Source organism: Drosophila mojavensis, unplaced genomic scaffold, assembly GCF_018153725.1.
Source record: "Drosophila mojavensis isolate 15081-1352.22 unplaced genomic scaffold, ASM1815372v1 contig_80, whole genome shotgun sequence".
In the NCBI taxonomy this organism is placed as follows: domain Eukaryota; kingdom Metazoa; phylum Arthropoda; class Insecta; order Diptera; family Drosophilidae; genus Drosophila; species Drosophila mojavensis.
Genome location: NW_025318906.1, coordinates 2197387 through 2224587, shown reverse-complemented (window position 1 = coordinate 2224587; position 27201 = coordinate 2197387). Strand labels below are relative to the sequence as shown.

Sequence of the window (27201 nt, the reverse complement as noted above, 5' to 3'; positions counted from 1 at the left end):
AGAAAGAAAAATATGTGGGTATTGTAGTTATTTACATACGCTTCCTGATTCGGCTTTAGTGTTAATATTAAATTCCGAGGGTACAGATCACTTGCACAATATAAATACTTCCATTAGTTCTTCATGAGGTGGTATGTTAAACGCCTTAAACTTTCTTCAAATCGTACAAGTGTTTGAGTAGCAAAGAGGACCGGAGTATCTATAAAACACCCTGTCCTGATGGCAATGATTGAATATGACTGAAATATCTTGTATCTTGTAGTTGTATTCTGTATGAATAATTTCACTGATAAATTCTGGAAAGCTGTTTTTGGAAGTCTTGCTAGAGTATTGGACGCCTAAGTGACGCTGGCGACCGCACAGTGTCGCCTGCTGGTGCGAGACCTAAGTTCCTTAAAATACCACAAATTATCAAACCAGAGCGTAGTAAAAAGGCCACAAACATCACTCTAAGATGAATTAAAAAAAAAAAAAATTTAATTAGATCTTATATCATACACCTTTATAACAAACATACCATTTGCATAAACTACAAGCAAACACCATCTATGTATGTATATATACAAAAGGGTTTCATAAAATCGGTAAGATATTGAATCATATTATGTACATATAAGCCTTTCGCGACATTATTTAGTTTTGAAAGTAGATACAGATCAAACTCTTTCAAAGTACTTTGAAATACGATAAATTAAAGAAAAAAGATAAACTATTAAAAAGATAACTATTAAAAAAAAATCTTATTTATTTATTTGAAAAGCCAGTTTGGCTTTTGTTATCCACAGCACTACTTAATATTGAGTCTTAATATAGTTGTATCCGTATATATGCGAGGAATCCTTTATCTTCGACTCATCATACGCAGTCTTCTCTGATGCGCCTGTCTGTAATAGGTATTGATAGTCCGTAGCAAGAGTAGCAACTGTTGCTTTAGTGTCGCGGGTATTAAATAGTTATTAATGAGAAGCTCTGGTGTATTGCATGTACGCTTTAGCCATCGTACAATTAGCCATAAGCAATTCTCCTTCAGAGTACGCATTGGAAAGTGGATGAGCACCTGGCTGCGTACATCACATAGTTCATCCGGCTGTTGGGGATTCCTTGGCACTCGTATGCGTATAGGATAAAATAAACGCTTCGATCGCACATGCATACGTTCGCCAGTGTAATAGTCACAGAAGAACCATATGTGTGTATTATACGTATTTACAGGCACGCCCTGATTCGGCTTTAGCGTTAGTTGTATGTTCTGGGTGTTCGGATCGCTTGCCCAATATAAATCGAGGGTTCGATTTGTTGTGTTCACAAAAAGCACGTATACCTCGACTTCTTCCTGCGGCGGTACATTAAATAGTTCACCCCATTCCCCATTGTTCCGTGCTACTTGCAGTGCCATCTTGAACAAATTTAATCATATGTTTTGACGTTGATAAAAAAAATTTCAATTTCTTTAAAGCGTACAAGTGTTTTTATATATCTTCTTCCAAAATTACCATTCACAATGTAACATTTCGTTCATATCGTTAGATTTTAACAAGTTGGCAGCTCCGACTGTTTGTTGACAAACTGCACGTAGACTGCTAGCAGTGCGCATACAACACACGTTACTAATAGTCGGTGATATAAGCAGTTCCATTTTAAATAGACATTCCATTATACATGCGTATATGAAAAAAAAGTGCAAGCTTACATTAGTTTTCATTTTCCTTTCAATTTACACAATTCGTAAACATGTCTTCGTTTATCTTCTTACCTAAATGCCATTCAAACAGAACGGTTTGTATTTCACACAGAGCGTCGACACCTGATTACTAACAGCTGTTCGTGTAAAGTACATAAAATATAAACAAATTCTTCACAATGGCATTTTGTATTGCTGTAATTGGCAAAGACGTAAGTTGTACTTAATAACAACTAAATAAACAAATAAATATTAAACATAATACATTTAGAATGCTCCGCTGTACTTGGCCACATCGGATGTGGAGCGTGAGCTGGATCTTCAATATCATGTTCATGCGGCACTCGACGTTGTAGAGGAGAAATGTGTAATTGGCAAAGGAGCTCCCGAGTCCAAGGAACTCTATTTGGGTCAACTCTTTTCAACAGAGAACCATAAGATGTAATAGCTGCTGGGTACACAGAACTTTATTTCATTAATGATCTACCATTTTTATTGTTTTAGTTATGGCTTTGTCACCAACTCCAAAATCAAGTTTATTGTCGTCATTGACTCCAGCAACATTGCACTGAGAGAGAACGAGGTGCGCGCGGTATGTGCAATGGATTTGTTTTAGCAAGTATAGTTGATCTTAATTATTTGTAATTATTTGCTTGTCTTGCAGATATTTCGAAATTTGCACATGCTTTACACGGATGCTGTGTGCAATCCTTTTTACATTCCGGGCGAGCAATTGACTTTTAAGTATGCATTAAATTAAAATGATAAATATGTACATATATATGTAATCAATATATTTTCTTTTACAGAAAATTTGACCGAGCAGTGCAGAAACTAATGAGTGGCAATGTATAATGCTGTAAAAGAAAAGAGGGTCGGATATGAGGAAAGCAATGAATAGGATAAGAGAGAAGAGGGAAGGAAGTTTACTTCCGAGCACTGGTTAAGAGAAACGTTTCTTGGAGTAGAAAAAAAAGCGTGTCAGAGGAGAGGAGCTACTGCAAGGGACTGATTAGCAGTGGAGTGAAGTCAGCAACACAAAAGATGATTGGAGATCAGAGGAGAGGAATTGAATGTAAATAAATAAATAATAGGCGCCTGGAGGGGACATTATTATGCTGTATATTATATATATTTATTATAAACAATTCGTCTTATAACTTCTACTATTTTATTCTAGTAAAACTGTCTATATCTATCAAAAATATTAAATAAATAATTTGACAACACAAATCGTGAATCATTCTGAGACAACCATGTCTATTTTAGCATATACTTAATTCCATATTTATAAACATTTCCATTATGCCTATGCTGATGCTTGTTCAATAATTCTGAAGAGTTAAGTCGACGCTTCTTAATGAAGATCTAATAGAGCAATTAAAACGGATTTAATAAAAGCATATAAGCAGAGAGATATTTTTTATTATTAATTAATATAAATTATGTGTATATGTAAATCATAATAATAAATAATTACATATATGGAAACCCAAGGTCATTTTCAATATTAAAAAAAAAAAAAAAAAATAAGAAATAAATTGATTTTGTAGAAAATGTAAATTTGAATTCATGCTTAAAGAGGTTTATTTAAGGAATAAATTTAAGTTGACACAGTCGGTATAGCACGTTATATAAACCTGTTATTCACGTGAGATAATGCCAAAAAATATAAAATTAAATTCAAATTAAATGTTTTGGTGTTAAGACTAAATGAAATATCATATACATACAAATATCACAACATACACTAGAAATTATTTTTGGAGTAATTGAATTGATTTGAGATACCTTTGAAATACCTTTATTTTATATTAAATTTTTTATTTGTTTACTTTTGTACAATAGAAAAATTAATAATTGATGATAGTCGTGAACTGTCAAGCGAAACTGATAGCAGATAAACAGATCTTCAGTCCGGAGTGTACGACCAGAAGATACCCTCAACGCAGAATAGAGAACCATATATTCAGTACCAGGCTGTGCATGAAACTATTAAAAAAGTACAAATAGGCTGGAGAGTTTATATATGATAATCCGTACGGTATAAATACCGAAAGGAGTCAGTCGGCCATGCCTCCTTCTCATCAACAATTAATATACAAATGTCTATAACGCGTTCTTAATCAAGAAGAAAATACCTAATTATCTTAAAAATATCATTAAAAAAACATCAATAGTTATGACATTCATATATGCATTGTTTAGCTAGTTGGCTAGTTGGCAGCTAGTATATATGATATATTTAATTCGATTTCCGCTTCTTCAAAATGCCGAAAACTAGTTTTTATTTTGAAATCAAAAGAGTCAAGTCGAGAGGAGTAGATCTAATGATAAGTTTTTGTCTATTGCACAGACTTATTTACATAAACAAACGGACGAAAATGTGTATAAAAGGCGTTAACAGTCAGAGATCTGATATCAGTTACTCTTCTCGAGTCTCCCAGGAAACAACATGAAGTTCTTCGTAAGTGATGCTAAATAATATACCATTCATTCATATCATATATATAATATTATATTCTCCTTCTACAGATCGCTTTCGCCTGCCTGTTGGCTGTGGCCTGCGCCTATGAAAATGTTGATGTCATTACTGACGCAAGAAATCTCGACATTGACAGCTTCCAAACTGAATATAAGCTCTCGAACACGATTGAATCACAACAAAGCGGTAAACTGAATGGTGAAAACTGGGTGGTTTCTGGACAAAATAGCTATGTCTCTCCTGAGGGTGAAAACGTTTTCATTCAATACGTCGCCGACGAAAATGGCTACAATGTTGTTAAGGCCAACCCCCCACTGCCAACCCCACCTGCAATTCCAGAGGCAATCCAGAGGGCCATTGAATATATCAGGGCCCATCCGATCCCTGAAAATCAGAACTAAGGTTTTCTGTCTTGTTAATAAATGAAAATTGATATTATTGAGAGAAAATATACTGTATCGTTCTCTATTGTTAACGTAAAGAAAGCAGGATCTGAAAACATTTTCCACTAGGAAAAATTCTCCAAAAAATAATCCTTTATTCCAATTACTGATATCTCTACTACTACTACTATTACTTATACTGCTACTAAGTAGAAGTAATAGAGATATAGTACTGCTTCTACTATTATTTCTTCTGGTATTTCCAACTACGAAAATTACTATGACTAATGACCTCTAATATGACAACTACTAATACTATAACTTCTACTACTGCTAATACCTCTATAAATATATTCTACTTTTAATGTGACTTCAACTGCTTCTACTACTACTACTATATATTAATACTATAGTGTAAGTTCTTTTTGACACAAAATTGAATTGTAGCTGTTGTGGTTGCTATTATTATTACAAATATTCATTTACCACTGTATTTCTATTATTCTATATCTACTTCTACAATTGCACATCCTGTTCCCACTATTATACTATATATGTATATATTTTCTTACTCTATTATAATTTCTAGTATTATTACTTAAGCAAATCAGCTTTAAAACCTCCTTTTGTTTTTGCTGTCTCCCCAAGCAATATGATAATGCACATAAATTTTGGGCATGTTTTAATATATTCTGATATATACATATTTCTTTTCCGTCATTGCATCTGATTTTGTTGCCAGCGGCGTAGAGTCTGAAAAAGAGTAAGGAAAACAAGTTTAACAGAAATGAATGCGTTGCCATGCAAATTAGTTTCAAATTACGATTAATGAGATTTTCGTTTTCGCTCGTGAACTTGACCTTTTCTCATTTTTATAGGTCAGTTTAGCTATAGAGAATTTCTTTTTTAAATTATTTTTTTTGTTAAATTATTTTATACGTTTTTTTTTTTAATATTCTTTTTTTTTTTTTTTTAATATAGGCTTTTTGTGAAGCAAGCTTGTTTGCACAGACCTTTTTTGGCACTCTTGGCGAAAAATTGGTAATAAATATTACGTTTTTATTAACAATACTTCATATGCCAACAAACAGAAATATGTTAACTACTTATGTTAACTAACATTATTATCTTAGGAGCATATAATTAAATATGTTAATGGTATATGTTAACGTACATTATTATGTTAACAAACTGCTAACATGGCCAACATTATTATGTTAACTCAAAGTTAACTTACATTACTATATCAATCCACTGTTAACTAACAGTGCACTCAAAGTTACCTAAAACAATTATTTTTAAGAGAAATTGTCGACGTGCTGCTCATTTCTGTGCGCCTGGTGATTTTGTCCCATTCCAGTGCACGCAAGTCGCACTAATTCATAGATAATATAGTTGTGTCATTTCAATGTTAACTAACAGTGCACTCAAGGTCACCTAAAGATTTCTGTTAAAGAGAAATATCGGCCTGCTGCTCATTTCTGTGCGCCTGGTGTTTACGTCCAATTCCAGTGTACGAAAGTTGCACTGTTTCATAGATAACATAGTTGTGTCATTCCAATGTTAACTAACAGTGTACTCAAGGTCATTTAAAAGAATTCTTTTAAAGAGAAATGTCGACCTGCTGCTCATTTCTGAACGCCTAGTGTTTTTGTCCCATTCCAGTGCACGCTAGTGGCACTGTATGTTAGATAACATAGTTGTGTCATTCCAATGTTAACTAACAGTGTACTCAAGGTCACCTAAAGATTTCTGTTAAAGAGAAATATCGGCCTGCTGCTCATTTCTGTGCGCCTGGTGTTTTTGTCCCATTCCAATGCACGAAAGTCGCACTGTTTCATAGATAACATAGTTGTGTCATTCAAATGTTAACTAACAGTGTACTCAAGGTCACCTAAAAGAATTCTGTTAAAGAGAAATGTCGGCCTTTTACTCATTTCTGTGCGCCTGGTGTTTTTGTCCCATTCCAATGCACGAAAGTCGCACTGTTTCATAGATAACATAGTTGTATCATTTCAATGTTAACTAACAGTGCACTCAAGGTCACTTAAAATAATTAGGTTAATGAGAAATGTCGGCCTGCTGCTCATTTCTGTGCGCCTGGTGTTTTTGTTTCATTCCAGTGCACGAAAGTCGCACTGTTTGATTGCTAACATAGTTGTGTCATTTCAATGGTAGGGAACAGTGCACTCAAGGTCACCTAAAGAATTCTGTTAAAGAGAAATATTGGCCTGCTGCTCATTTCTGTGCGCCTGGTGTTTTTGTCCCATTCCAATGCAGGAAAGTCGCACTGTTTCATAGATAACATAGTTGTGTCATTTTAATGTTAACTAACAGTGCACTCAAGGTCACTTAAAATAATTAGGTTAATGAGAAATGTCGGCCTGCTGCTCATTTCTGTGCGCCTGGTGTTTTTGTTTCATTCCAGTGCACGAAAGTCGCACTGTTTGATTGCTAACATAGTTGTGTCATTTCAATGGTAGGGAACAGTGCACTCAAGGTCACCTAAAGAATTCTGTTAAAGAGAAATATTGGCCTGCTGCTCATTTCTGTGCGCCTGGTGTTTTTGTCCCATTCCAATGCAGGAAAGTCGCACTGTTTCATAGATAATATAGTTGTGTCATTTTAATGTTAACTAACAGTGCACTCAAGGTCACTTAAAATAATTATGTTAATGAGAAATGTCGGCCTGCTGCTCATTTCTGTGCGCCTGGTGTTTTTGTTTCATTCCAGTGCACGAAAGTCGCACTGTTTCATAGATAACATAGTTGTGTCATTTTAATGTTAACTAACAGTGCACTCAAGGTCAGCTACAGCAATTCTGTTAAAGAGAAATGTCGGCCTGCTGCTCATTTCTGATCGCCTAGTGCTTTTGTGCAATTCCAGTGTACACAAGTGGCTCTGTGGCATAGTTGTGTCATTTCAATGTTAACAAACAGTGCACTCAAAGTCACCTGAATTATGTTAAAGAGAAATATCGGCCTGCTGCTCATTTCTGTGCGCCTGGTGTTTTCGTCAAATTTTAGTTGAATCATCGCCACCCAGTCATAATAGCAGTCGCAGTTCAAGGTCATTCAACAAAATAAACTGCTTTTCCTTCGATTTACTTTCTCTCCTTCTCTACTCTCTGCTCATTTAAGTCGAATTATAAACAAAATTTTCGACTGGCTCTCGCATGGCTGTAAATATTTAATTCGCAGCCCCAAAACTATGCTATACAATTTTTAAATAGTGTTTTTCTTCTGCTCAGAAAAGTATGCAAGGGTTAATTTTTGTGGGGGCGTTTCTTGCGCAGCCCAAAAGTATGCTACAAAATAAATACATGCCAATAAAGTTTTTATTTTTTTTTTTATTTTTTTTATTTATTACGTTTATACCATATATACACCTTAAATATTTATAAAATATGAAAATAGGTTCTCTGCAAATATGATTGCCCTTGACTATGCTAACTGTAGACTGCTGCAAAGAGATCTCTTAGCATTTTGCCACCTCTGCAAAGTGAATGCTGCTGCTGGCAACTAAAGCCAACATCAATTATCTGGCCAAGAGCTGAAGCGCTGGCGCGTCTGTAAAAGTGATCTTAGTCGATGATCAAGGCAACATTATTAACGTCAAAGCTGAAGTTCGACATCGTCAAATGTCAAAACAACAACAACTTTTACTCAATTCAGGCAGCGGAGGCAGGCTTGTTTGGTGGTCGGACCTAGTCTGGTCTGGCCTGATCTTGTTTTCCAAAACACGTAGCAGCTAATCGCATCAGCAACTCAAACAACTGAAAACCTATTGACGGAGTGTAAGCGAAAACTAATTTTCCAACATCTTGCTAAGAGAGCTGCCAAGACGTCAACTCAGACGCCAGCCGCAGCGCCAGCGTCAGATGTCGAGGCTGTCGATCATTCAGAGCTCGGGCATCAGAGTATATCAGCTGTGAAATGATTGAAATGAATTAACCATGGAGGGAGGACATTAACATGCAAGCAAGGCAATGAAATGAGAAATAAATATAAACAAATATTGATATAATACAAATTAAAATGATAATCAATAAAAATATTTATCATGATAATGATGTGGTAATTAATAATGATAATAATTAACTTGAATGTCCCGCTTTGTATGCCGTCAAATAAGTAATAAGGATAATCGTAATGATAATGATGATAGAAATGATATTCTTCTATGCCACAATGCGGTAGCAGCTGTTTCTTTTAAAATTGCAGAAACAAGATATGAAATATAACAAATAAAATATGAATATTTGGCATATATAAATTTTGCTTAGATATACCCAATGAATATATGACGGGTAAAAGGTATTAAGAAATTGCTGGCAAATGGTCCAAGAGTACGGAAAAGAATTACCTTAATGAGAATCAATTATAATATGCTTTACTTTATAGCATTCCAGCAGCTAATTAACAGAACAGCTGTCGACCACATAACTGCATACTCTTCTGTAGCTAAATTATGGGGGCAATATTTTAGCGAGAACATTCGCAACAAATCAAAACAAATGACCAATATGTCAAATATGACGTCAAAATTGTCTCTTTTTCCCCAGATACTAAATCATAATTCAAACAAAATATTTATGTAGCTATGAATATAGGAACAAACAGATATACAATATCCTAATGGCAAATATAAATCAATTAAGTTCCATTTATTTTGCCCGTAAAATAAAAATGAAAAAAGAACTGGCATTAATTATTACTGCCGTTTAGAAAAACTAAAAATTTAATTTTATATTTAAAGCATTTTCGAATCGCTTATAAAATTTTTGCTTCCTCTGTGTGTGCGTTTGTGTGAGTATGAGTGTGTGTGTGGGCGTCGCTGTATGGATTTTGATGATTTTTCTGAAATTATTGCTAGTGGGTAAATGGGGTATAATAGAATAAGGTAAGGGTATTTAATTGGTTAACAAATCGTGGCACTGTATATAGTATAGATGTATGTATATGGTATATATTTATATTATATATAAGGATCTCGACTATTCATCTATCACTCTCCACTTCTCTGTCTCTCTCTCTCTTTTTCCCTCTCTCTATGATCTGCTCTATGACATTTTTTTAATCAATCATGATTCTGCCTGCCAGGGTATTTTCTAGTTCATCATGGCTACTCCTGCATGTTTGCCTATTATATGTGTGAAACCAATTAATTAATTCATTCAGCCATTTGATTATTTGATCAAATTATCATGTTTTACAAAGTTTGAATGTATGTGTGTGTGTGTTCCGCTCGCTGATTGATTCGCAAAGTAAATCACAGTGTGGAATGGCAATTGGGAATCTAATTCAATAATTATCGCGTGCCGTTATAATAATACACTGCTACAAAATTCGTTATGATATTTCGATAAAGAAGCTACTTCTGCAAGGTTTCTATTAATATATAATTATTATTAGTATATTCAACTAGTTTACTTTGTATTATTATTAATATTGGTTTTAATATTTACGGAATGAAACTTTGATAGGCTGTCGTTGACCAACTAACTTAACTAGCAATCAAAAGTGCTGCCAATTTTGTCGCACAGGCCTGAAACTCAATTCGAGCTCAAGTGCTGCCCATCAAAAGGGAAGGGAAATTTGTGAAAGTAAGGAAATTAATTTTTGTTAGCGTGAAACTGAAAAAGACTCACTCCAGTGATGCCCATTTCTACTTTCCTCGTCTCTGCTCTTATCCAAGAACAGTTTAACATATTTGGTATTTTGTTGTTTTTAATTAAATTCATAAAAATTTTCTCGTTGATCTGTGGTAGCATTTGATGTTGAATGTTGTATTGGGTATTACTAACACTTTTCTTGCAGTGTAGTTTAAATATAATCGTTGTGCTCCACGTTAAGCTTAGCAAACCACTACAAAACAAATGGAAAAACAAAAAATAAATTCAAATTGTTCTTGCGGTGCGCTGGCCTGGCCAACAGCAAAGTAAACATGGCCAAATGCTCTATGATTTTACAGTGTTTTTCAAAATTTTCAAATGTATGCACACACACACAAACTTATGTGGGTGTGTGTTGAGTGTGTGTATAGCGATTACTCTTGCTGTGCTCTTATTTTCGAAATACTGTTGAAAACCATAAATTAGCTTGTTACTTTTGGAATGCAGCATTCAGTGACGTATGTTTGTGTGTGTGCGCATGTGTGTGTGTGTGTGGGTGGCTGTGTGTGCTTGTGTAATGCGTGTGCGCCTTTTAAGCATATCAAGAAATAAGGAACTAATTCAGTTGGGCGCACAGTCTTTAGCGTTGATCCGTCGGGTGAAGAACAAAGCAGAGCATCAAAATAAATAAATATGGATGTCATTGTGAGTTTGAAATTATTCGAATAATTCGAAGGGCGCATTCTGATTGTTGTGTTGTGTTTGTGTTTCGATTTGCAGGATGACGATCTTACACCTGAGCAGATTGCCGTGCTGCAGAAGGCCTTCAACAGCTTCGATCATCAAAAGACTGGCAGCATACCCACCGAAATGGTTGCCGATATTCTGCGCCTTATGGGCCAGCCCTTCGACAAGAAGATTCTCGAGGAGCTGATCGATGAGGTCGATGAGGACAGTAAGTGAAGATTAACTTGGATTAATATTCAATTTTCCTCATAATACTAGCTGAAAAGGTTGAAGGAAGGGTATATTCAATTGCTGATATATCGCAATATGAAGATGTTTGACACTGGTTTAGAGCTAGAATTACGAATGTTCTATACCAAAAATTAAGAATCCCCCATATCATATTTGTCACTTCTTATGAAAATTGGGATAAATTTTAAGTTCTCTCTACAGTTCAGATCAAATAGTATAGATCATAGCGATATTTTTAATCATGATCATGATCATCTCCTTCTTCACATATTTCCATACAATATTTATTTTTATTTCTATTCCCTTTTAGAATCGGGTCGCCTGGAATTCGAGGAATTCGTGCAGCTGGCAGCCAAATTCATTGTGGAGGAGGATGACGAGGCCATGCAGAAGGAGCTCCGTGAGGCTTTCCGTTTGTACGATAAGCAAGGCAATGGCTATATTCCCACCTCCTGCCTGCGCGAGATTCTGCGCGAGCTGGACGATCAGCTGACAGATGAGGAATTGGACATTATGATTGAGGAAATCGATTCTGATGGCTCCGGCACCGTGGACTTTGATGGTAAGATTTCCAACAATTAGCAGCTATGCAGCAGCTGTCAAAATATTAACAAAAGAAATACACTTGGCCAAATGCCAGATACAAATGACGGCCATGGCGACACCATTTGTCTACTTCCTCTCCATGCCCCCATCTACCCTCCTATCACCCTCTCCCTCTCTCTCTATCTGCTGTCAGCTCGCCTGCTGCTCCATTCCGATTGTTCGGCTGCCCTTGTCTATTTTTGTACTCAAGTTTTTGTTGTCTATATCCATGGCTGTAATTTTATATCTCTATGTATGTACAATATATATATTTGAGAATCTAATGTATCTCTTCTTCTTCTCTTTTACAGAATTCATGGAAATGATGACGGGCGAGTAAGCTAACCAGCTTTGCGCGCTAGCAACAAATCAACTTTTCTACATTTTTTCCTAACCGAATGCACAAGAGTTTCTAATAAAATACATTCACACACATACAACCATACATATACAAGTCTATTGTTGGTGATTGATTGATTGATCAAAGAACAGTTCTAAAGGTCTTATATCATCAAAGCTATTAAGTTTTAAGGTTACACTTTAAATTTAGTTATAAATCAAGCAAAGGAGTTTCTTTATGATTATTATGTTAGCATGACTGACTGATTGAAGTAATGTTTTGATAAGTTAATACGATGCAATTCATAGAAACTGTGAAGTCAGAATGAAACTTGAGTTAGTATGAGTGAAAAATATAGATTAACATATATACTAAAATTATTTTTAAAATTGTATAGGTTATAGATAGAAACTCAATTTAGTTACTTCTAAGTGAAATAAAATAAACATATTTCTTTGAACATATCATAAAAAAAATTTAAGGGAACACGAATTGAAAGTAAATTTGTTTCAGGCCGTGCAAAGCCGGTTAAAGTAAAATGCTTAAAGCTGAACTGCTTTATGTTTGAGCCAAGCATTACACAACTCGCGATGAGTTCTAATAATTGCATTAAAACTAATCAATTCTCAAACAGGAACTATTTAAGCTAACGGAAAACCCAGACTAAGCTAGAGATAGAGGCAGATGTAGATATAGTGATAGAGATGGAGGCAGAGAGAGGGGCTGTGATGAAAGCGTAGGCAGGTCTATAGGCAGCGGCAGCGGCAGAGGCGGCGGCTTGCCACTTGCCTCACTCATCGCAATTGCATCAGAGTTAACTCCGAGTGTGACTCAGGCGGGTCGATTTAGGTCCGCAAGCAAATAATTATGAAAACAGCTTTGAGCTCGCATTGATCAGATATGCATTAACTCATTTGTGTGCTAATTCGGTGTTAATTTGGCAAGGCCAACATGGCGTATGATTAACATCTGCACGCCCAGCCAGCCAGCCAGCCAGCATATATCACGTATACGCATTGTCTCCAACTGCGTGCAAATTCCTTTGCCACTTGGCTGACCTTCTTCGTGGGTTACTGATTGCTTCAACGGGCTGAAAGACATCTGTTGGCTGAAACTGAATACTCTTGCTGTGGGTCGCATGATCTAGTTTGAAAACTTGGCTGTAGCCTAAATAATAGGCAAATTATTGAATTTTTGGGTGTATATCGTATTTAGTTTCTTCACTCCACTCTGAGCGCGTTTCTTAATAAGTTGTAAGTGTATTTGATATTCGTCTATTATTCTATCTAACTTCTTTTGTCTTTTTGCTCTCGTGTGTCTCACAGTTTGTTGGCTCAATAATTGAATTGCAGCCAGAACAAATAAATTGGCCAAATGCACTTTGGATGCAGCTTGTTGCATTGCTTGGGCGTGAATGGGCACAGAATGGTAGAACATATGGGGTATGTTCGGCAAATAGATGCCCTGTACGCTATGCGAAAAGGAAATTGTTTGTAATAGTATATTTCTAATGAATTTATAATATATCTGATAGAGAGTATGAACCATTTCTCAACTAAATTACAGGGTATTGCACGTTCCAGTGGTACATAAAATTTCCATACGCCAGCAACATATGCTAACTGTAACTACGTATGGTTACTAGAAGTACCTATGGTTAATATGCCCGATATGTAGTATGATTACAGGGTATACGAACTGGTATATTCTGTGTTGCCATATGACAAAAGTGGCACAAAACGACAAAGGAAAATATATATTGAAGATGTTGACAACATGCTGCAAATGCTCGTCTTCAATTGTTGCTCGGCTGCCAAGTTTGCCAGCCTTTCTAAATCACAACAAACAACAAACAGCAACAACAACAACAGTAACAACAACAAATAACAATTCTTCAAATGTCAATGTGCATTCCCTAAGTTGGTTACGCTCAGTTATAGGTATATACAGATATATCATAACTATATATATATGAATGTTGCTTGCATGTTAAAATGCTCTGTATTTATATGAAATGTCAGCAGAGGGTATTAAGACTTAATAACTATTTATATAATAGAAATAAAAGAATTCCTTGAACTTAATAGTAACAGTTCAATCGATTCCTTAAGATTTTTGCCAATATTGGATTTAGATCTATCTCATTTCTTCGCAGCTTAGGGTATCATTTAGTCATGCACTCGCCTTAAGAAACACTCTCTCATCCCACTTGGCCACAGATGAAGCCTAATGACAATATTGTGGCCAAAAACTTTAAACAAAATTTCGCGAGCAATTGCCCTTTGAGCTATTGCTGTTGTTGTTGTAGCTAGTTGTTGTTGTTGTTGTAACTAGTTGTTGCTGCTGCTGTTGTTGGGGTCAATATAATTTGGCAATTTTGTCAGCTAGCCGCAGGCTACATTTGGGTGTTGCTGTCGATATTAATGATATTTATGACCAGAGCGTTTTCCAAAAGGTCAAACGAAATAATTGCTCAATATATATTTTTTTTTTAAATTTCTAAACAGAATTTCAACGCCTCAAAGGGTCAGCGTGTAGATTTATTGACATCCGTTTCATAATGAAGCTGCAAAGTTGCTCAAATGCAATGAAATGTTGCTGTTGCTGAGGTTGTTGTTGTTGCTGTTGCTGTTGAAAACGTGTAAACTATTTAAATGGGAAGCATTTGGAATGGGATAGTTGAAAATGGGATGGAAGAGAGAAAGAGAGCGAGAGAGCGCGCGCGGCGAAGCGTTCAGCTTCGATTGGGTTTCAATTTATGAGCGCAAAAACTTAACAACTGGTAGCTGGGCAACTGCCAATTGCAACTGACTAAATTAAAGATGCGCTCAAGAGTGAAGAGCGCAGCGGGCGTGTGGGAGAGAGCCGTAGCTAATGCCATTCTTGTAGAGGACAGTAACGAGTGCGGAGAGTGGAGAGCAGGAGAGAGCGACAGTTAATGCTATTCTTGTTGTTGATAGTGGTGAGAGCGCCCTAACTGTAAAGGCGTGAGGAGTGAGGGAGAGCGAGAGAGAGAGCGGCGGCTAATGCTATTCTTGTTGAGGATAGTGGAGACTGAGCAGAGTGGAGAGCTTGTAGCTGCTGATGTTTATGTTGTTGTTGTTGTTTTTGCTGCTACATTGAGCAAACGCCAACACAATGGCCACAGCCGGAGACTTTGCTGTCGTGTCTGTCTCCCTTTTGGCATGCAATTGTTTTTGCCAGCTGTGCGGCACAACACATACACATACACACACACACACACACATATATATATACGTTTGCAATAAATGCCATAAAGTATCAAAATCTCCGCTCAGGCACAGCCTCAGACTCAGCCTCAGCCTCAGCTTCAGCTTTAGCTTTTTTCGTTCATTCCATTCCATTCCATGCGATTGCATTTGGCGCCCCAAACGATCTCGTGCTGCATTTGTATAAAAGCCGAAGAACCTGCACTCGAATCGGCGCACAAGTTCCGTGACAATAGACGAAGCCACAACGACACAGCGATTCGCGACAGCTATAAATAGACTTTGAAGGATTCTCCGTATTTGGATGCTACACATTTTGTGATTAGTATTTGTGTGCGTGTATGTGTGCGTGCGAGCGCTTGTGTGTTCCAGTGTTGTGCAATCCCCGAAGGATACGAGCTTTAGAACAATATTGTTTTACCATTGCAGAAGCAAAAAAATGCAGCTGAGCTTGGTGAGTTTGTGGAAAAGCATTGATAAATCAAATAAATAAAAATAATTAAAAAATATATTATATAATTATTATATGTATTCTCAAATGCTTCGTTTCATATTAAATCTTAGTAAGCTTATACGAATCATCCATGAATAGTAATTGCCATGATTTAAAAAAATTTTTAATTTAATTTTTTTGCCTTTACATGCATATAGCTGGGAAGTAGATATATATATATATATACCTTTTTGATTAGAGATTTCTACATAACGAACACTTAGATATTGCAGATAGATTTCCATAATTATAGGAGATTTAAGAGTGCCTACAAAACTAATATACCCCTTCTTGCTTTGCTTACACAGAGCATTTGGTTGAGATTGACAGGTTACGCTAAACATGTTTGTTCTGTTCGTAAATTACATCATGAGCACAGCTGGCTAATCAACTTCGACTTCGACTTCCACAAACATTCTTCAAGCAATATGTAAGAGGCATATAGATGATGATAATGATGATAATCAAATTAAAAATCATAATTAAAAATTCTATGAAATTATACAAAAATAATAATAAAAGTATTAATTTAAAATATATAGAATAAATCATAAAAACAATTTTAAGTACATTAATTTGTAAAAATTTATAGATAATTCATGTTAAGTTCATAGTGGTAAATTCAGGTTGGGATAACCCTGTATTAAGGATACTCTCTTGTTCTTCTTAGTTCAGTAGGTAGGTGGTACTCAATAAGAGAAATAGATAATAGATGAAGATAAATGTGAATAGAAATGAATATCATTATTAAGATTATTACATAGAATATATTATGTGTTTGTGTTCAGGGAATGAACAATTTAAAAAATAATTAGAGCTACAAATCAAATTAATAGAAATCAATATACATATAAATATATATTCATAGACATATCGTTTAGTTAGATTTCGTTTCATTATATCCAAGTTCAGCTTCTGTGAGGCTGCTTGTTGATTTAATTTCTGAATATTTTTCCACTGCAAAATCATTTCGAGTTGTATGCGAACTTTTTGCCACCCGCATCAAATTCTCAGTGGTTGCAACAGTCAAATAGTCTTCAAGTCTTCAATACGTTGCTCAATTGGGCGCAAATGCCGTTCTTTGCGGCACACGCAATGCGAAAGACAAAAGCCAAACGAAGTTGCTGCAACAAGCTTAACTGCAACTACATTGGCAACCAGCAGCTGCAACAGCGCCCAGAGATCTAAGACAAAACGCATAAATTAAAAGCCCATTAAAAAATCACAGAGCTGAGATCAGCATTTGCTTGATTCATTGATGAAAAATCAGCACGCAAAGTTGGGCAAGAGGCAGAAGCAGCAGCAATTGTAGCAACAGCAACTGTAGCAGCAGCAACAGAAGTAACAACTACAGAAGCAGAGACAACAGAATCAGCAACAGCAGAAACATCACTAACAGAAGTACAACAGAAACAGCAATATCGAGCAATATAAGCACCAAAAGCAACATCAGCAACAGCAGCAACTTCAGTAACAGCAGCAACATCAGTAACAGCAGCAACATCAGTAACAGCAGCAACATCAGTAACAGCAATATGAGCTACATCAACAGCAACAGCAGCGCACGCAGCAGCAGGAGCAGTAACATTCACCAGAACAATATCATCAATAACAGATTCTGAGACAACACCTGCAACAGCAACATCACCCACAACAGCAACAGCAATATTAACAGCAACATCAAGAATACCAACAACCATGACAAGAGTAGCACCAGCAGCAGCAACAAGAACAGCAGTTGCAATAGTTGCAGCAGAAACTACGAAAGAGACATCATCGACATCTATATTAACAGCCGAAGGAGTAACAGCACCAGAAACAACAGCAACATCAGCAACATCAGCAACAGCAGCAACATTATAAGCATGAGCAACAGCAGCAACATCATCAGCAATAGCAGCAACATACATAGCAGCAGCAACAGCAACAGCAGCAACGACATCTTCGTGCACGCCTCCGCCTCCATTGACGCCCCCTTTTTTGTTATTTTAGAAAAGCAGATCAACTTGGCTAAGATTTATACAGAGTTGACCCAATTAGCACACAATTTGCAATTGACTTCAATTATAAGCGAGGCAACAACTTGGGCAGAGGACGAGGATGGGCTGATGCTGCAGAGTTAGTCACGAACTAGTCGAGCTGGAGAGCTCTCGAGGCAGGCCAGGCAGAGGCATGCAACAGCAACTGTGCGCAACTGAGTCCAGCTAAATGTCAAATATATCAGTTTACTCAATATTTCAAATATATTGATTTGATTGAGGCTGTCTATACACAGACATTGTCCATAGAGTTCTTCATCTCTCTCGCAGCCAATTAAAGTTAAGCACTTTAAACTTCAACTTGACACTTGACTAAGGTAGCAGCTCTGCCACTTGTCACTTGCCACATGCCGCTTGCTGCTTGCCACTTGCTACTTACTGGAGATGCTTGCTTGCTTAACCTTCTGCTATTGCTTCTTCTCAATGGTTCACACGCTGCAGCAATTGCAACTACAACTGCAACTGCAACTGCAACTGTTGCAGCAAATATCAGAGTTCGTTCAGCCTTTTCCATACATAATATTTTCCCCTCTTCTTCTTCTACTTCGTTACATTTGGCTTTGATGCCTTTGTCGATTGTTTAAATAGTTGTCTTTAGCCTGAAGAGCAGCGATAAATGTTTTAATAGCAACTGAGACAAAACGTGAGCGCATTGTAAAACTTTTGACTTCATGAATTTCTTAGCTAAAATATTTTTGCTTGATATTTTAATGGATTTATTTAAAGTTTTTTCTTTTTTACTAAATATTTCATTCATAAATAAGCACCGTCTATCAGGTAGCTCTGCCTGTCATCTGCCATGTTTTGCATGTCAGCCAACAATTTATGAATCGTGTGATTCATGCGGTTCAACGCCGAGCGTGTCTCTCTGTAGTTGAATGAATGTAGCTGCGTTTTGACATTAAAAATACATTTGTTAGTATGCGTGTTTAACATTAAGTTATTATGAGACTTACGTTGAGTAGACTATTTTAAATAGAGTTGTAGAAGACATTCTGCTAATAATACCCTGAACCCATTCAAAATCGGGGTATCATGGTTTTGTTTTATAGTTGAGTATAGTTTGCAGGTTATACCGAAATGCTTCTTAGATACATTTAACTTGAGGGTAGAGGTCTTTGTAAGGAAGACGTCTTACGATATTATATTGGATATCATAAAAAAATAATTCAGTTATTTAACATTAACTTAAAATGAGAATAAAGCTAATTATTATATATATATTAATTGAACAAATGTCAGGCGCTAGATCTGAAAAGTGAATCTGCACTGCTCATCACGAAGCTATCCTGAAGCTTAAGTTCATTTTAAGTTATGTAGTTAAAGTGTAAGAGATGAGGCCTATTGCTCAATTTGAATATAGTATAGGTTTCCTTATCAGATATTGAAAGCATGCTTTTCAACTACTTAACATGAAGTTAGCCGGAGGTTAAAGTGCATTGTTGGCTTCAACTGAACTCTTTAATTATAAGTTTGCATGTCAATGAACTCTTTAGGCATAAGTAATGCTGTTCTAAATGTAAGTGCCCAACTGTCAGTTACCCTGTAAACAGCAGGTAAGCCTAATAGGTATCCTCTTGTAATCAACTTTTATTGCTTCTTAAGAGCCAGACATTTGACTTTTATGTAAATCTTCTTACACATCTGGCTGGCTGACTGGCTGGCTGGTGGGGCAGGCACGTCGCTCCTCCCTTTGGGTAAAACGTGCATCACGATGGCATATGGGTTATACGGCTGTCAGACGCTCCACTGAAAGCTTGCCATGTGCTATGCACCGCTGAACTGTTCGCCGCACCACTGAGCCGCATAAATTAGTAATGTCAGTTGGCTGGCTGTGTTTAATCTTCCATCTCTCATCTCTGTTGCAGGCGCTGTTGACGACGCTGGCGCTGACGCATGCGGCGCGACTGGATAACAAATATTTGCCACCGCCAGCGAATGCAGCCAGTGCAGGTGGTGGTGTTGGTGCGGGTCTACAGGGACCGGGCGCTGGTGGTGGCGGCGGCGGCGGTGGCTTTGGTGGTAGCAACAATGGACTGGGTGGCATCAATAACGGACTTGGTGGCTTCTCAGGCGGTGGTGGACCGAGCAGACCAATTGGTGGTGCTCCGGCGCCACGTCCTGCTGCCCCTGCACCACCTGCAGGCGGGCCACCCATACCCATCCTATCGTTTGTGAATGAAAACGATGGCGATGGCAACTATCGCTTCAGCTATGAGACGGGCAACGGTATCAAGGCTCAGGAGGAGGGCACCGTTAAGAACAAGGGCTCTGCGAATGAGATTCCTTCAGTAATGGGCTCCTACACCTACACCAATCCGGAAGGAGAGCTCGTTGAGATCACCTACACAGCTGATGAGAACGGCTTTGTGCCCTCGGGCGCAGCTCTGCCCACTCCACCGCCCATACCTGAAGCCATAGCCAAGGCGTTGGCTGCCCAAGGCATTTCTCCGCTTCCTGGTGGTGGCTACAGTGGTGGTACAGGTGAGTTGATTAGTTAGTTGCCCATCGTGGAGTTCAGTTTCCATTAATTCACATTATTAAATTGTGCAGGTGGTGATGGTGCTGGAGCCGGAGCAGGAGCTGGCGCTGGTGGCTATGGAGGAGGCGGCGGTCGAGGTGGAGGTGGTGGTGGTGGCGCAGGTGGTGCCGGATCTTACGGTGGAGCCGGTGGTGGTGCAGGCGCTGGAGGATATGGCGGCGGTGCTGGTGCTGGCGGAGGCGCCGGTAGAGGCGGTGCTGGAGCTGGCGGATTCGGTGGTGGGGCTGGCGGAGCCGGTGGCGGTGGAGGCTTTGGAGGCGGTGCCGGTGGCGCTGGAGCTGGTGGTTATGGTGGTGGTGCTGGTGGTGGTGGAGGCGCTGGTCGTGGAGGTGCTGGTGGCGGTGCTGGAGCAGGTGGATTTGGCGGAGGTGCTGGTGGAGCGGGTGGTGGTGGAGGCGCTGGACGTGGAGGCAGTGCTGGAGCTGGCGGATTTGGCGGTGGTGCTGGTGGAGCCGGTGGTGCTGGAGGCTTTGGAGGAGGTGCCGGTCGAGGAGGCGCAGGTGGTGCAGGCGGTGCTGGAGCTGGTGGCTTCGGTGGTGGTGCTGGTGGTGGCGGAGGTGCTGGTCGCGGAGGCGGCGCTGGAGGTGGAGCTGGTGCCGGAGGCTACGGTGGAGGCGCAGGTGGAGCTGGAGGCTTCGGTGGTGCAGGAGGTGCCGGTCGCGGCGGAGCAGGTGGCGCTGGAGGCTTCGGCGGTGGTGCAGGCGGCGCTGGAGGTGGTGGAGCTGGTGGATTCGGTGGCGGCGCCGGTCGCGGAGGTGCAGGAGGTGGTGCTGGAGGCGGAGGCTACGGTGCAGGCGCAGGTGGAGCTGGTGGCGCTGGAGGTGCTGGTCGTGGTGGAGCAGGTGGCGCACCCGGATATGGAGGTGGTGCCGGCGGAGCTGGAGGAGCTGGCGGTGGCGGTGGCGCTGGTCGTGGTGGTGCACCAGGTGCACCTGGTGCTCCTGGCTACGGAGGTGGTGCTGGTGCTGGTGGAGCAGGTGGCGCTGGAGGCTTTGGTGGTGCTGGCGGTCGCGGTGGAGCTGGAGGCGCTCCTGGTCGTGGTGGTGCGCCAGGAGGAGCAGGCGCTCCTGGCTTCGGTGGTGGTGCTGGTGGATCAGGTGGCGCCGGAGGATTTGGCGGTGGTGCCGGACGAGGTGGTGCTGGCGGTGCTGGTGGACCTGGTGCGCAATACATTCCACCTCCTGCTGGTGGCGGTCGTGGCAATGGCGAATTCGATCCACAGACCGGCTACATCTATTAGAGCGCTAAAGATGAAGACGAATGAAACCTCAATGCAACGCATTCTGCCGCTAATTACTCTTAGTACTTAGCTCATAGGAAAGAGTTTCGCTTCTAAACAATCATTCCAAAAGAATCCTGTCTTTCCAAATTAAGACTTAGTTATAAGCGATATAGCTAAGCTATATTTATATTAAGCGATATTAATTAGATGTACTTGGAATAATAACAATAATTTTTAGTTAAAGAAAGTTGCAAGTATTAAAAGCTTTTTTGAGCAAAATAAAATCTTAAGAAAGTTGAAATAGTTCATGGCATACTCGTAGGCTGGGAATTATTAAAGCATTGCATATTCACTTCTGCTGTTGCAGTCTCGATTATCTAGACTCTTTACTCCTCTGTCTGTATTAATTATAGTTAGACAAGTTTCTGAAAAAATTATATTTCTATTTACGTTTTCTGTGGGATTGTGGTCAATTCCCCCCATGAATTTCGTCTCAAATACCAGCTGCATATAAATGAGCTTACATACAATTATTATTGTTGACTTCAATGGTTGGCGGCTCTGTTAGTTAACATTGTATATAACATAATTAATATATCATAACAGAACTTATTGAAGGAGCATGTCATCATTAATGTTTTCTTAAGGCGTTTATCTGGCATATTACTCATTCACTTTTTGTTAACATAATTTTGTTATCTAACATAGAAAAGACAAGCAATTCTGTTAATGAATAGAAAAAATTACCTAAAAGAGTCTAAGTCCTTAAATATTCTATAATCGTTATCGAATTTCAGGAAATTCTTAAATGAAACACGAACAGTTTGATTTTTTAGAAGCGCATGTATATATCACGCATTTGAATGCGACTAAATCGACTAATTCGCAAAAAGATTTATATAGATATATGTATAAGTATATGCAAATTATTGAAGTATTGCTCGATCAATTAATTATTGCTTGGATGACTTCTTGAAGCGTCTGTTGAACTGGTTGTAGCCAAAGGGATCGACCAGCTGGTTGGGTCTGCCGCGCAGCTGCTGTGTGATCAGCGCCTGTTGCTGCTGCTCATTTCGTGGATCCTTTTGCTGCTGCTGCTGGTTCAGATTCTGCTGCTGTTGCTGGTTCAGATTCTGCTGCTGTTGCTGGTTGAGATTCTGCTGCTGCTGTTGCTGTTGTTGCGGCGTCAAATTGCCGCCCAGCGGCTGACCGAACTGACCCGCATACTGAGCTGGCAGATTGCCGGAGAGCAGGCTATTGAATGGCTGATCCGGTTGAAATTGTCCGGAATTTGGAAAGTTGCGCTGCTGCTGCTGTTGCTGCTGCTGCAGCTGCTGCTGTTGCGGCGTCAATTGCTGGCCGGGGCGAAATCCCTGTGCGCCTGTGGGCAGTTGCCTGAAGGGCGTCTGATACGGATTCAGATTTGGGTTTATCACGCCCTGCTGGTACGGCTGGGCGCCCACAAAGTAAGAGGGCGTGGCGGGAATGCCAGTGCCCTCGGCACGAAAGCCATTCTCGTCGGCAATGTAGCGCACGGTAATAGGCGTGCCCTCGGGTGAAGTATACGAATAGGAGCCCTGGATGACCTGGTAAGAGAGAAGAGAACAATAAGCCGAAATTTCAGACTGTCGGGAATAAGCGACTACATAATACTCATTCAAGGTATTAATGATTTCTATAGTTCATATACCCTATACCTCCGATAACTACGAGTATCTTTATTTGGATTCAATTCTCACCTGCGCTTCCACACCTTCGCCATAGCCCAGATTCTTGACATAGCCCTGCGCCTGAGCCGTGGTGCCATCGGCAGCTGCATAGCCATAGGAGAAGCTGCCATCCAGATTCAGATCGTTCTGATAGGCGGTGATCGGCACATAGTTCTGCTGCGTATACTGATTGTAGCGACTGTACGGATTGGGTGTCAGCGGATTGAGCGGACTCAGAGGATTCAGCGGATTGGCCTGCACTGGAAACAGACCCTGCCCAGGTGGCTGTTGCCGTTGGCGTTGAAAGGGCGGCGGCGGTGGCTGTGGCTGCTGCGGCTGCTGTTGCTGCTGTAGCTGGCGCTGCTGGAAGGGCGTCTGCTGAAACGGCGCATTGGGCAGCTGGGCGTGGCCAACGGCTATGAGCACACAAAACACTAAACACTGAGAAATTCGAAGAAACAAGAATAGATTCACAGCTCAGTTTAAGGGAGAGTAAGAATACAAAATAGAGAGAGAGAGAGAGAGATTGAGAGAGAGGAAGCTGAGCTTAGCTTTACCCGCATTTAAGCTGTCGACGTAGTCATAAATCTCAACGGGAAAATCGCTTAACAAATTACACGCTCGATAAGTTTGACGTTACACTCACGCGCTGAGTGTGTGGGTGGGATGTAGAAACGGGTAACGGAGTATCGGAGTATCGATGCTGCTGCTGCTGCCACTTGAACTAGACTGCAAATGCTGCAACTGGGGCCAGATCTATTTATACTTCGCCTAGCTTGGCAGCCAGCCAAGCTCAACCAAGGCAGGCCCTAAAGCGCAGCTCGATCATAAGAATCGCCGGCCGCCCAACGGCAACGTCTTCCTGTCCAGTCCACTCGCTCGCTAGCTGCAGCCAGCATATGGGCAGCTGCCATATCTGACCAACTGCTGGTTTGATCTTGATTTTGATCTTGTTATACCCTGCATGCATTATGAATGAGTAGGCAGAGGGTATACTATCTGGATAGTCGGAGTGTAATTTATATTACAGTAAGTATTACTACTCAATTAAGTTGATTACAAGAATAGTTGCTTGTGAAATCGATAAGTATCGATAACTAAATATTATTCTTCTTTCTAATATCAATAATTCATAATAAACAAATACTCAAATGATGAGTGAGTTTTCCCTCGAAAATCGATAAATATCGATTTTTCTAAATCAAAGTCTACTATTACTTAGCATCGATAATTATCGACTATTCTGTTTAATTAATCAATATCAATATATCTCCAGCAACTGCATACAGGGTAGCGTAGAGTCGAGCATTGTCACATTTGATTTGCTGCCGGACTGTAATTTATCTACATGCGAATCGTGTTAACAGCAGCGACTGACGGCTTGCTGGTTGGCAGCTTTATTGGTTTTTTATTGGCCATTGACAGAAGGACAAACGAATTTCCAGCTGCTATGTGCAGCTATATTTATGATGTTGCATCTAGAAGATGCATGCCCCGCCAGCTACATAGATTGCCGTATGCAAATTTCTATTCACTTTTTTTACCCCTCGTACATCGATTGTTTTGTTCTTAAGGTGTCTGTGTGAGTTATGTGCTGATGTGTGCTGTGTTCGTGTTGTTTTTGCACTGCTCCCGATCGCAGCTGCAGCTGGGCTTTTGGGTTTCTGGGGCTGCCATGGCGTATACGCAACTTTTCCCAATGGTCAAGGTTAGCGATGAAGCAGTTGCTGAAAGTTGATAATTGCTTATTTCTATAGACAAAAGTTAGTTTTATGTGCTCTGTATGTCATGTTCAGCTGAGCTGAGGATTTTGTATAGTCAGGAGCTATTTTATTTCAGCTAGACCTCACTGGGGCATCCATGGCGTATACTCAATATACACATCCACAAAACAATCTCTTAGCTGGCTCTGTCTCTTGTCTTTATGCTGTTTAATTACCTTCATTTCTGCTGCTCTAGATGTAAGCACAACTTTCAGAAATCTGTCGCAAACACGGCGTATACGCAATTATCTGCCCTATGGTCAAGGTAAAGTTGAAGATGATATGTTAATTAAGTTAGTTATCTGGCCAGAAGTCTCTTCCATAGATAAGTCTGTGAATTCTGTCTGCTTCGCTACTCTTGAGCGTCTTCCATTGTCTGCTCATTCACATTCATCATTCATCATTCATCATTTACCATTTATCATTGCTCATTCGTCATGCTGTTCATGTTAAGGTGTTGCCCCGATCCACTCAGTTTTGATCTGTTCTGAAAAGTCATTTATAACTAAGTGCTCGACAGTAATGCAATTTTTACATTTTTAATGCGTTCTCGCCTGCAATTATTACAATTTTTTTTTTCATCTCATTTTTTTTTAACATATCTCGCTTCATGTTCTGCTCGCTAACTAATTGAATATGTTAATTTTTATGAGGTTGTTGTTTTTTTGTTTCTTTGTTCGATATGCTTTTGGCAAGGTCAAAGCTACTGTGGCGAATAGATATTACCTGGAAAACTACACGAGATTTTTAAGCGATGTCTCATGAGGGTGCGGTTGGGTATTAGACAATGTTGAACTATATATATTATAGCATATTTTTCTTTTTTTAAGTGTTCGGAAATTGTTTATTTTTAATCTTTTTTATGATCCATGAGCTTTTTCGGTAGCTTTTTGAACGGCGCCTAAAAGTATGTTGTATGGAAATTGAATAATAAAGCTTTTTAGGCATTAAGCCATGAACCCATTTGAGTACCCTGCATCTACATATAGAATGTTTAGCTATAACTTAACATCGTTAGGAATACAAGAATCTTGTATAATACAGCTGAAACAATATTCTATCTATTTATATTTATATATACATATTCATATATATGATTCGTATAATGATTTATATTTATATTGAAAATATATTTTATTTTTGCTTGTGATTTTTCAAATAGAAATCTTTTTATGCATAACATTATGATATATTCATTTAGAAATGTGTTCACTTAGTTTTTTTATTTATTTATTTATTTATTTATTTTTTTTTTAATTTTATAATATCTGAAATTGCTCTACAAATATCTCTTCTCTGTCAAAAGTTTTCAGCCCTGAGAAAAGCTCCCATTACTATATTATTGTTTACATTGTCAAATGTTCGAACGATTCAAAATAAAATATTTAACCCCAAATTTGTTATCAATTTAAATACAATTTCTTTATTCAAACATTTCGGTTGCTAATTTTTGTAGGCATAAATAGTTTTGCAAATGAGTGCGAAATAGTTTGTATGCTAATTTGAACAATAGTTGAGCAGGCGCTCAAAACACGAAGAAGAAGCAGAGAGGTAAAAGAAAATATAAAGACATAGATAAATAAAAGTTGTTCGCTTGGGAAACAACTTTGATTCGTGTTGGCGAGTCGGGCAGTCGCCTCCACGCTTCGGCGATATTATTGAATGATCTGCCGAGACTGAGGCACTTGGCATTTGGCAACTGGTATAGCATTCGGCCAGGTTAATTACTGCTAATTGATTGAATCTGCAATGTGATACGATCAATTGCTCTCTATTCGTGTCAGCCTCTGTCCCCCTCTCTCTCTCTCTCTCTCTCTCTCTGCGTATGCGTAGATTCCTGCTGCTGTTCCGGTTCTTCGTTTTGCATTCGCAATTGCTGTGTAAAGGTTAATGTGTCGCATCTAAGTTATGCACTCGTTGGCATTGCAACCACTCAAAACTCATTAAAGTGTTTCCATTTCAGCAGCCAGACTAGTTTCGAATCGTCTCAGAATCAATTTATTAATGAGTCTCGAAGCCGGAGCTAGAGGCTGAGACTGAGACAGAGATAGAGACAGAGCTAGAAACTAAGCTAGAGCCAGAGCCAGAGTTAGAGCCAGAGCCAGAGCTGGAGCCTGTCTTTTGGTACTGGGCGTGT

The 27201-nt window shown here is 39.2% G+C and overlaps 6 protein-coding genes across 7 annotated transcripts; 4 read left to right on the top strand and 2 right to left on the bottom strand.

Annotated features, from left to right (window-relative positions):
* Positions 1-727: 727 nt before the first annotated feature.
* LOC6578477 (protein Vhl) lies at positions 728-1487 on the bottom strand. Its single transcript, XM_002004352.4, has one exon. It carries the CDS (start codon positions 1394-1396, stop codon positions 842-844), a length of 555 nt encoding a protein of 184 aa, XP_002004388.1. The 5' UTR covers positions 1397-1487; the 3' UTR covers positions 728-841.
* A 79-nt stretch (positions 1488-1566) lies between these two features.
* On the top strand, positions 1567-2914 carry LOC6578476 (trafficking protein particle complex subunit 2-like protein). Its single transcript, XM_002004351.4, has 5 exons — positions 1567-1893; positions 1953-2122; positions 2186-2273; positions 2346-2425; positions 2491-2914. The coding sequence occupies exons 1-5, from the start codon at positions 1861-1863 to the stop codon at positions 2534-2536; spliced, it is 417 nt and encodes a 138-aa protein (XP_002004387.1). The 5' UTR covers positions 1567-1860; the 3' UTR covers positions 2537-2914.
* A 1129-nt stretch (positions 2915-4043) lies between these two features.
* Positions 4044-4615, top strand: LOC116804060 (cuticular protein 47Eg). Its single transcript, XM_032729660.2, has 2 exons — positions 4044-4148; positions 4217-4615. Exons 1-2 carry the CDS (start codon positions 4137-4139, stop codon positions 4565-4567), a joined length of 363 nt encoding a protein of 120 aa, XP_032585551.1. The 5' UTR covers positions 4044-4136; the 3' UTR covers positions 4568-4615.
* Positions 4616-10759: 6144 nt separating this feature from the next.
* LOC6578474 (troponin C) lies at positions 10760-12171 on the top strand. The gene is made up of 4 exons (XM_002004349.4): positions 10760-10868; positions 10944-11118; positions 11452-11703; positions 12038-12171. Exons 1-4 carry the CDS (start codon positions 10857-10859, stop codon positions 12064-12066), a joined length of 468 nt encoding a protein of 155 aa, XP_002004385.1. The 5' UTR covers positions 10760-10856; the 3' UTR covers positions 12067-12171.
* A 3331-nt stretch (positions 12172-15502) lies between these two features.
* Positions 15503-21893, top strand: LOC6578473 (glycine-rich cell wall structural protein). 2 transcript variants are annotated; one of them, XM_032729821.1, is made up of 4 exons: positions 15503-15750; positions 19697-20312; positions 20382-20879; positions 20991-21893. In XM_032729821.1, the coding sequence occupies exons 1-4, from the start codon at positions 15736-15738 to the stop codon at positions 21608-21610; spliced, it is 1749 nt and encodes a 582-aa protein (XP_032585712.1). In that variant the 5' UTR covers positions 15503-15735; the 3' UTR covers positions 21611-21893. The 2 variants fall into 2 exon arrangements, with proteins under 2 accessions (XP_032585712.1, XP_002004384.2); XM_002004348.3 differs by having other exon boundaries at positions 20382-21893.
* Positions 21894-22415: 522 nt separating this feature from the next.
* Positions 22416-24020, bottom strand: LOC6578472 (mediator of RNA polymerase II transcription subunit 25). The gene is made up of 3 exons (XM_002004347.3): positions 23859-24020; positions 23332-23742; positions 22416-23178 (listed from the first exon to the last, which is right to left on the bottom strand). The coding sequence occupies exons 1-3, from the start codon at positions 23862-23864 to the stop codon at positions 22546-22548; spliced, it is 1050 nt and encodes a 349-aa protein (XP_002004383.1). The 5' UTR covers positions 23865-24020; the 3' UTR covers positions 22416-22545.
* Between the last annotated feature and the right edge of the window lie 3181 nt (positions 24021-27201).